At 31.2% G+C, this 11339-nt stretch overlaps 1 protein-coding gene across 1 annotated transcript; it reads left to right on the top strand.

Moving 5' to 3' along the window:
- Positions 1-9996: 9996 nt before the first annotated feature.
- Positions 9997-10655, top strand: LOC133030967 (uncharacterized). Its single transcript, XM_061104106.1, has 2 exons — positions 9997-10248; positions 10515-10655. The coding sequence occupies exons 1-2, from the start codon at positions 10030-10032 to the stop codon at positions 10605-10607; spliced, it is 312 nt and encodes a 103-aa protein (XP_060960089.1). The 5' UTR covers positions 9997-10029; the 3' UTR covers positions 10608-10655.
- Positions 10656-11339: the final 684 nt, after the last annotated feature.

Genomic DNA, 11339 nt, shown 5'->3' with positions numbered 1-11339 from the left:
ATGAGCATGTTATATTTGTTATGATTTATACTGTCTTGCTGGGCTTGGCTCACGGGTGCTCTACTGTGCAGGAAAGGGTAAGGCATTAGCTGATCAGCCATGAGTTTCTGGAGCTGACGAAGAATGTACATTTCACACCACTTCAGACCAAGCGGGTTATGGGTCTAACAGTGTTGACTTTTGTATTCTGTTTTGCCGCTTAGGTCGGCTAATAAGAAAGAACTTGTAATAAGTTTGTAAATATTCTTGGGATCCCAACTATTTTGAAAAGTTTAAATATATTAGAAGTTTATTTTCAGTCTATTTAATATAAAAGTTTAAATTCCGCGCTATTTTAATTAGTAATCCCGATTAGGGGATTAGGGTTTCATAAACATTTTCGGTAGCGTGCCTGATTATTTAGGGCGTTACATAATCCTTTGGTTAGAGGATCTGCTAACATCGACTCGGTCTTGCAATTTTCAATGACAGTGTCTTCTTTTTTACCAAGTCTCTGACAGTGAGATACTTTATTTTTACATGTTTAGAAACACTACTAATCTTGTTATTCTTTGAAAAGAAAACAACAACATTATTATCACAGTGGATTAGCATAGGTGTGGAAATAGAATCAACCACTCGTATCTCCAAAATAAAATTTGTCAGCCACAAAGCTTGCAAAGATGCCCCATAATATGCTACAAACTCAGCATACATAGTAGATGATGTAATCAAAATCTATTTAACACTCTTCCAAGAAATTGTAACACCAGCCAAGGTGAAAATATATCCAGAAGTTAACTTCAAATCATCTACATAACTACCAAAATCTGAATTTGAATAACCAACAACTCGAAGATTGTCGACATGCTTATATACAAGCAAAAAACTCTTTGTTCTTTGCAATTATCTCAAAACCTTCATGGTTGCAACCTAATGATCATTGCCAGGATCAGATTAATATCTCCCAAGAATATTGACTACGAAAGCTATGTCAGGTCGAGTGCAAACCTGGGCATACATCAAACTCCCTAGTACACTTGCACATTGCATGTTCTTCATTGCTTCTCTTTCCAAGTCGTTCTTAGGACATTGTTGCTTATTAGTGAACTTTTCTCCCTTCAGAATAGGAACAGAACCAGCTTTACATAAATTCATGTTGAACCTTTTGAGCATACAATTAATGTCAGCTTCTTGAGATAAGCCAAGAACTTTTCGATTCCTGTCACGATGGATCTCAATCCCCAAAACATAAGATGCCTCTCCAAGATCTTTCATATCAAACATGATAGACAGAAAATTTTTGGTGACATTTAGTAATGACAAATCACTGCTGACAAGTAAAATATCGTCTACATAAAGAACAAGAAAAATATAACGACTCCCACTAATCTTCATATAAATACATTAGTCAAACTTGTTCTCGATGAAACCAAATGATGTTACAACCTTATCAAACTTCAGTACCACTGGCGAGACGCCTGTTTAAGACCATAAATGGATCGTTTTAACTTGCAAACCAAATTTTCTTTTCCATTCTCCTTGTAGCCTTCAAGTTGAGACATATAGACTTCCTCATTCAATTCTCCGTTCAGAAAAGCAGTTTTAACATCCATTTGATGCAACTCTAAATCAAAATGCGCAACTAAGGCCATAATAATTCTGAATAAATTTTTAGTGGAAATAGGCAAGAAAGTTTCAGTGTAATCAATGTCTTCTCTTTCAGTAAAGCATTTTGCCACTAAACGTGCTTTAAACCTTTCAATCTGTCCATTTTTATCCCTTTCAGTTTTTAAAATCCACTTACAACCTATTGGTTTAAAACCATTAAGTAATAAAACTATCTCCCATACACTATTTTTCTTCATGGAGTCAATCTCATCATCCGTAGCTGCAACCCATTTTGAAGATTATGGACTATTAAGTTCTTCAATATAAGTGACAGGATCCACAAAATTATCAATATCATATTCTCCTTCTCCAAGGTAAACAAAATTATCATGACACTTTGTTGACTTCTTTTGTCTTTGAGATCTTCTTATATAGGAGGTACTTCTGGAATAATTTCTATTTGTTGATCATTATTTTGAATAAAATCTTCCATAACTGGAATTTCTTCGATAACAGGATCCTCATCAAGCACAGGAGCTTCTTCAATAATAGGCCCTTCATCAATAATAAGACCCTCATCATCTTCGATATCGGGAGCAATATATTCATCAATAATATGAGCATTACCAACTGGAGTAGGATTAAGACTACTATTATTATCTCTTGAAAAAAGACATTGGAATAAAAATTCTTTTAGATGACTCCCCCATTTCAAGAGATGTTGAAAGAATATTTTTAGCAACATTAAATTTTAGAAATTTAGTAGTCTGAGATTCAACAATTCACGTACCACGAGTAGGATAAAAAAAAGTGATAGCCTTTTGAGTGCATTGGACCTAACTCAAAATTGCATGAAAATTTAATCTCAAAAATCATAAAATTCAAGGAAATAAAAAGGAAAACAAGCTTACCAAGAGTTGCTACCTTCAATCCCTATGAATTTCCAGTAGAAACCTCTCTGAATTTTTGAGAAATTAGATGAAAAATCAAGCTTCTATGGCTCTAGGTGGTAGCCGACCTTAGAGAGAGAGAGAGAGAGAGAGAGAGAGAGAGAGAGAGAGAGAGAGAGAGAGAGAGAGAGAGAGAGAGAGAGAGAGAGAGAGAGAGAGTTTGGAAATTTCTAATCCTTTTTAGTGTGTTTTCTTTCAAAGTATAATCAAAGAATTAAAACAATATTCAACTTAAAGAAATAAAACTTAAGAATTACTACTAACCACATCCCACTAAAGACAAAATAAGGGTAAATTACTAATTTACCCTCTTTTCAAAACCTTAAAGTAACTTGCCACCTAGGGGTATTTTAGTCAAACCTAATAACCCCGAACAATCCTGACATACCAAATATCTATCTATAATGCCAGACTATTTCTAAAGTACTAAACCATAGAAAGAAAAAAGTGACTCTACAAGCCATACGTCGCATTCCACTGTTACTGGACATAAAATAAGAAAAACATAAAATTTCACATATAACATAATTAATACACCTAGAATTTATATATATCTCCATAATTACGTAAATAATAATTAAAAGTCTAATTTTATTAAACCTAATTATCTGCTAATTCTCAAATTAAAGCTAAACGATCATTATAATTTATAACATGTTTAGCAATATAAGGACCATTAGACACAATATGCCACAAATTATAATCCATAAATTGAAGGTAAGTTTCCATTCTAATTTTTCAATAAGAAAAATCTACTCCATTATAGTGTGGAGCTCTATTTGTGCTCAAACCTTCTAACATATTATTTTGTGAATTACTTAGAAACAACATGCTCTAAATTGTGAAATCTAATAAATAAATGAGCCCTCGCTCTGATACCAATTGTTAACCCAAGATATGTTTCTAAGAGGAGTGAATTGGACTTTAAACTAATTTCAAAAAATTAAAACTTTTAATACAAAACTATGTAATTAAACTCTTAATCAAATAAATACAAGCAATATTGCAAGCAATAATATATAGCAAATAATCAAACTTGTAAAGTAAAGAGTTTAAGGGTAAGAAATTACAAACTCTCGATTTTTATAAGGTTCGACAGAACTAAGCCACCTACATCCTTGATCTTCAAAGCTATAGACCTAGCTTTAAGTTCCACTATCGAGCCAAGTTAATGGGCTTGATTAGCCCTTACAACCGGGAATTTTTACCAAGGTGTTTCCCAATCTCGTAAAATAGTTTTGTACTGCCAAGGACTATCAACATTTTTCTCAGATTATTGTAGTAACAATCTCACTCTAACCGGGTTATTTATAATGTCAGTGCCAACCTCACCTCAATCACAATGTGGAAATGTGTTTGAAAATACAAGCAAATTAACTCTAGAAGTATGATGAAACAATGAAAAACCTAGAGTGATTATCAGGAACACTTTAAAGAATTAACAAAAAATTTGGCTCAAAGTGTGCAAAAAGTATTTATTGGATTTTAGACTTGAGAGCTCATTAAACTCACTTGAATATGTTAGGTGTATGAAATAAATGCTCAACCAACTTAAATTTTTGAGTAAAAATAGAGTTTATATAGGGTTTAAACAAAAACTAGCCGTTTATAATTGTTAACACATTTTTCAAAAAATCTTGGAAAAAATGATCTGTCGTTTTCTGAGAAAAACGGTCTACTGTTTAGAAAATAGTAGACCGAAAATATAGCAGTGGCAAAATCCTATTTTTTGGCTCTAAAATATGCATAACTCCTTACTCGATTATCTAATTTTAGAAATTCTAATTTTATTCTCTTAGTTAAATGATATGTGATTTAAAAAATTTATATATGGTTTGGTGAAAAAACTTGTCGCACAAGTTAGTGGGCCAAAATTTGTACTTAAAACTTTGACTTGAAAATCACTATACAAGATTAAGAAATGTAAATAAACCTTCATTGAGTTTTTTCTTGAGTTCTTTGAGTCTTGTAATCCACTTCGGGTCATTATTGAGAATTTTGGTAAAATTACTATTTTTTTCTTTGGAGTTAATTTTGCCTTAGAAAAATTTATTTTATCTTTAATTTGTGCTATAAAATCAACAAATCATTAGTGACAAATAATAATCAAATATTTGTTAATCATCAAAATAAGGAGACCTAAGAGTTTGAGTTAACAGGTCGCACAGTACTATAATTCCATCATGAGAGATAAAAAATTCAAACTTGAAGATATGGTCCTCAGAAGAGTATTCTTAGCCACCAAGGACGCATTAGATGGAGTTATTGGTCAATCATGGAAAGGACCTTATGTCATCACAAAAGTGTTAGAACCCTAGACATACAAGTTAGCATGCTATGGCCCAACTTGGATTTGGTACTAGTAGCGAGGTACTAAAACAGGGAGTATCTAGGACGATATTATAAATAAAATCACATTGTTTTTTTATCAGTGGTCAGTATGCACTTAATAAGTAAATAAGAAATCACTTATTGATCGAAGAGACTCAGTACGTTCTCTCTCTATTGCTCAGAGGCACGATAGTGATCCTTACTCTACTAGTCGAATAGATGACTGATGTAGAGAATGGAATTTATGTTTTTTTTAAAAGAAAAAAGAAAAAGAGAGACCAGTGTCTACGTCTCATTTTTATTTTTTATCTAACAAACTATAAAATTGCATTGATTTCTTAATATAATGAATAAATCATGAATTTTTGTTACTTAGTACTTCGTTATTAGTTAATCTAGGTATAAACCAAACTCGAGATGTAGTCTCGAGATAACAAATCTCTTTTGCATGTTTTTTCCTTGACAAGTCATGAGTCTCCAAATGAGTGATAGATGTTCAACATGTTGAAAATTTTTCTGCCACGACCTATATAAAAATACACCATTTAGAAAACATTAAATATTTTAGTCGTTATTTACGGGTTGTGACTTCATTTCAAACCGAACCCCATATATAGTTTTTGTAATTTCTCAAACCACAACCATGCCGTGAGATTTTAAAACTGCAAAAAAAAAAAAAATTACACTGCAAAAATACAGTATAGTACAGTACAATTTGAACAGTTTACACTATTATAATTATCACATTATAATGAAAATTTAAAAAATCTAAAAAAAAATAACAATAAAAAAAAACTTATTAAAGTCTTAACATCAAAATATACATACTAATCATCAAAATATTATGTGGACACAAACATAGCTTAGTGATTCCAAACTTCTCCTCTCAAAGAGGAGGTCTCAAGTTTGAATTGTTGGATTAAAAATTCTATTGTGGAACCTCAATAAGATAATGTTGAACAACTCCCAAATCAAGATGAGATTATTGTTTCAGAAGAACAAATTCAACACCTTCAAGAACAAGAGCCATTAAGGAGATCTATAAGAGAGAGAAAAATGCTATCTCAGATGATTATTTTATATTTCTTTAAGAACATGAGGATGAAATTGGAATGATGAAAGATGATTCATTCAACTTGCATCATGTCATGAAAAGTTCTAACTTTCGAAAGTGGAATGATGCAATGAATGGAGAGAGTAAATCTATGCAATACAATAAGGTTTGGGAAGTTGTTCCATTACCACAAAGTGTAAAACTATTTGGTTGTAAATAGATATTTAAAACCAAGAAGGATGAATATGGTAATGTGGTGAGATTTAAGACATATCTTGTAGCAAAAGGCTATACTCAGAAATAAGACGTTGATTATATAGAGACTTTCTCTTTAGTTTCATTGAAACTCTTTTAGGATAATAATGGCACTTGTTGCTCACTTTGATCTTGAGTTACATCAGACGGATGTTAAAACAGTGTTTCTCAATGGCAACATTTATGAGACAATTTATATGGAGCAACAAAAAAATTTTATGTCTGGTGACCCAAAAAATATGGTTTGCAAATTAAAAAATCCATCTATGGACTCTAGCAACCTTCTTGTCAAGGGTGTCACTAGTTTCATCAAGTAATTGTCTCATTTGGTTTTGAGATGAATATTATTGATGATTGTATATATCACAAGTTTAGTGGGAGTAAGTATATATTTCTGGTTCTATATGTCAATGACATATTGCTTGCACGAATGATATAGGCTTATTGCACGAAACCAAGAGATTTCTATCTAAGCAATTTGAGATGAAAAATCTTGGTGACGCCTCTTTTGTTTTAGGAATTCAGATACATTGAGATTGTTCTCAGGGTATTCTTGGATTATCACAAAAAAGCTATATCGATAAAGTACTCAAAATATTTACCATGCAAGATTGTAGACCAGGTGATACCCCTATTGCTAAAGGAGACAAATTCAGTCTTAGTCAATGCCCTAAAAGTAACCTTAAAACTCGGGAAATACAAAAGATTCCCTATGCATCAGTTATTGGGAGTCTAATGTATCTTCAGGTATGTACGCATCCAGATATTATGTACATTATTGGGGTGTTAGGCAGACATTTAAGCAACCCTAGTATGGACCATTGGATAGCAGCCAAGAGGGTTATGAGATATCTTCAGAGAACAAAAGATTATATGCTCACATACAGGAAGTTAGATCATTTGGAGGTCGTATGGTATTCTAATTCTAATTTCGCTGGACGCCAATATAGCAGAAGGTCTACATCAGGTTATATTTTTCTATTAGTTGGAGGAGCTATATCCTATAAAAGTGTTAAACAGACACTTATAGCTTCCTCCACTATGGAAGCAGAATTCGTAACATGTTATGAGGCATCAAATCAGGGAATGCGGCTTAAAAAATTTGTCACTAGACTGTGTCATTTGGAGAATGTAGAAAGACCACTCATGATATTTTGTGACAATAAATTAGCAGTGCTGTATTCCAATAACAATAAGAGGTCATCCAAGCTGTCAAAGCATATTGACATAAAGTTCCTTGTTGTGAAAGAAAGAGTGTAGCGTGGACAGATATCCATAGAGCACATTGGGAAAAACTCCATAATAGCAAATCCGCTCACAAAAGGATTACCACCCAAGATCTTTCACGGGACACTGCTCATATGGGTGTAGTATTGCTTGAGGATATCATGATTTAGTGGGAGTTTGTATTTTCTTAGTTTTATGTTTGTTTAAGACATTTATGTATTTAGTTATTTTCTTATCAGAAATAATGTTTTCAGTTCATTCACTTTGTTTTGTCATATCTAAGTCTGACTTCACTTTGGTTTAAGGAGGACCAGTTAGAATAGGCATGTTTGGTTTACATTGCATGTAATTTTTGTGCTATGAATTCATGATTGATCTATGTTATTTGGCTATATTTGTATATGTGACTATTAATGGGTTTAGTCATGTTTGATATGACAAAAAACGCTTTGATCCTATATAGATATAGTTGATGGATGAGATTGTTGTGAATACCTTTACATAATAGCAAATTTTGAGCTCATAAGGTTATACATTTATAAGGTAACATATGTTGCACAAGTGGGAGATTGTTGGATTAAAAATCCTACTCTAGGCACATATATATGTATATTGTATATGCTTTTTTAGTGCGATACAATTTAAGTGACTAATTATGTTATGGGTATCAAAAGGGTATTAAATTGCCATAGAAATAATGTGTAGATACCATAAGTTAATTTATAATTTGTTGAGGGGCCAAATTATAAATACCCTAAACTCATTCTAAGATGAGTCTAAAAATAGGTAGAGGTCCCCTAGAAACACTAGTTGTATTTTCTTCTTCCCCATCACAGAAAATACTTTAGAGAAATAGTGTATTCTTAGAAGATCATAACCTTTCCTACAATCTCCAACAATGGCTTCAGGTTAGTACTTCTCCTCATCTCGTTAATTTCTTCTTTTTTGATTTAGCAAAGGTTCTATAAAATATAATTAGGATTTTTTACATTAAAGCACTTTTAGATACATAATTAAATCTATGATTATTTGTATTTTTTGAGTATTTTATAAATCATAACACGAATCCCCCCAAAGTAAAAAAAATAATTTATTAAAAAAACATCAAACATTATATTGGATTATCTCTAAAAAAAATCATATAATATACACATATATTATATAGGGGTGTTCATCAAACCGCTCAAATTGCCCGCACCACACTGCATCGCAAAAAAAAATGCGGTTTGAAATTTTTTGCGGTGCGATCGCGGTTTGAATTTTTCCTGAACCGCGCGGTGCGGTGCGGTTTGCGGTTTTGAATTGTTAATATGCGGTTCAAACCACACCGCAATTATAAAAATACTAATTTTTATATTTATTTAGGTCCAATAAGTGAATGTCCAACACAAAGGCCACTAATTATTGTATTGTTGAAACTTAATTTTTTTTTTTTCAAGCCTTATGGTATTTTTGACAAGTGTTGATCAAACTTTGTTGTATTTGTGATAGTTTAATTATTTGGTGATAGTCCAAATCGCAAAAATCGCACCGCATCGCACCACTTTTTGTGGTGCAGTTTTTGCGGTGCGGGTACGGTTTGGAAAATTTTAAAAACTGCATGTGCTGATTGATTTGAAAAAATAGTCAAAAACTGCACCACCCGCACCGCAAACACCTCTAATATTACATATACTTATTCTTATATGAAAAAAAAAAAAGAATAAAAATTATATTAAAAAATTAAGATGTTTGTAATATATAGTGCGGTGCGGTTTGAACTGTAATAATTAAATTTAAAATTACAAACCGCACCACACTACGCGGTTTGGAAAAAATACAAATTACAACTGCACCGTAAAGAATTTTAGACTGTATTTTTTATACTATTATGCTATATAAACAATTTGTGTGGTATGTGCGGTTTGCTGAGCACCCTTAATTTATACTACCCTAATTATCTTATTCGGCGGTTACACTGCCACATTTCAATGGCCCTACCGAAAATCTAAAAGGTGTTATGAAAAAAAAAAAAATATCCAATATAGATTTTAATATCTACTAATTTTGGCTTTTCTTTTATTTTCTCTTTGTTGTGTTATTAGTTTTTCTTTTTTTCTTAAAAAGGAGATTGACTATTTGACTTTGAGTTTTTGTAGTTGTACACCTAATTTTTTTCTTCCATAAATTGTCCTCAATTTCTTTAGGCGCAGATTCCTAAAATGTATAAATTTTGTCAATTTGATCCTTAAACATTTTTTTTTTAATTTTCTTTTTTGGCAAATTATAGTATTTTGTGTAAGAAATTTTACTTGGTAGATTTTAATTGAGAAGGTTGAAACTAAGTTTTTAACAAAAAAATTAGATTACCAAAAACAAAAATAAATAAACTTAAAGATGGAACTCACATAAACATAAACCCTCTACTAAAACCATACCAAATATAAATTTGGTTTTACATTCCTATTTCCACTCTCCAAATATACCCATATATTTTAGGGATAGCCCTAAGTAATATCACTTAGAAAGAATAAACAAAAAAATATACGTTACACATGAGACTACATTTATGTGTATATATACATGTATATGCATAGTATTCTTCCATTCAAAACAAGTTAGAGGATTGCTACAAACCAAATAATGGCTCAAGACTATGACTATCACAATGACTATTATTTTTTGGGTCAAGTGATTAACCAGTCATCAGCTGCCTATACACTTTCACAGCGGCGCCGCCGTAGGCCAAAGAAGCCTGGGACAATGTCTACCATCCATGACAACTCGTGTCAAGGCTACGGGTGGCTTCTTCCAGGATGGATTGCTGAAGAGCGCCATATGATCTCTGGCAAAGTTTACAGGGTAAGTAGTACATATTAATTATACAAATTTAAATTATTAGACGAACACCATAACGAGCCACAAAATATTTGTCCTTAATGAAATGAAACTTTATTTATTTTACAAAGTATGATTCGTAGATATTAATAGTGAAATATTTCTCTATTTCTACTCATAAGTTCATATATTATTAGCTTTTACTATCATTTGTAAATGTAATTATATTGTATATTTTTTTAAATTCATAATAATGATACTCATTCTTCAAAATTGAAATTGAAAAGCAGTATTACTATGATCCATCTGGCCGTCTGTACTATACCCAAAGTGAAGTGATTCGCACTTGGGAAAAGAATGGTTTAATTCTTCTTGACAAGTGATGGAAAAAAGAGGTAAGACTATTCATTCAAAATCTATATTGATTCATTATAGAAGTTATTTTTCTTTATTGAACCGAGCCTCCCGAGTCATATGACGCTTTTGGACGAGTTGGTATGCTCGGATGCTCAGTTCAATAGATATTTTCGTTTAGTATAAGCATCTTTAAAAGAATATACTTAATTTATTCGTAGTTATCTAAACTGAATGAGGAGTAATTATTTAATTTAAAGAATTAATTATTAAGAAAAAGAATATTAATTTAAAAATTTACAAAAAAATATATCTCCTCCAGTTGTAATATTAACATATATGTTAACAAATTAATTGTAATAATTATTATTTTTTAATTTATTTTTTGTTTTATTTAAAAAAAAAAAACAGAAAAGGAGAACAAATACCGTATTTGTGAAATTACAAGAGACATAGCTAGAAATTACAAGGCTTAAGCCTCTAATATTCGTTATCAAAGTATTTTCCTTTTTTTAAAAAAAAAAAATAAAACGAAAAATAAATTAAAAAAAAAAACAGAAAAGGAAAAAGAAAAGTGCATATTTGTTAATGTATTTCTTGTAATTGTATTAATTATTGAAATACCGTTCATTTATACATTTTTCTTTTTTGCAGCATGTTTTTATTTGTTGTTATGTCAACTAAAAAAATACTTTTAACTAATTGTCGCAAGAATAAAAAAGTAAAATAAAATAAACATAACAATTAACAACTAAACATTA

This window comes from Cannabis sativa, chromosome 1 (genome assembly GCF_029168945.1).
Source record: "Cannabis sativa cultivar Pink pepper isolate KNU-18-1 chromosome 1, ASM2916894v1, whole genome shotgun sequence".
Taxonomy (NCBI): domain Eukaryota; kingdom Viridiplantae; phylum Streptophyta; class Magnoliopsida; order Rosales; family Cannabaceae; genus Cannabis; species Cannabis sativa.
This window is presented reverse-complemented; position numbering and strand designations above follow the sequence as displayed.

Coding starts and splice junctions, on each gene's coding strand:
- LOC133030967 (XM_061104106.1), top strand. CDS start 10,030: ATGGCTCAAGACTATGACTATCACAATGACTATTATTTTTTGGGTCAA. Junction 10,249..10,514: donor TCTCTGGCAAAGTTTACAGG/GTAAGTAGTACA, acceptor ATTGAAAAGCAG/TATTACTATGATCCATCTGG.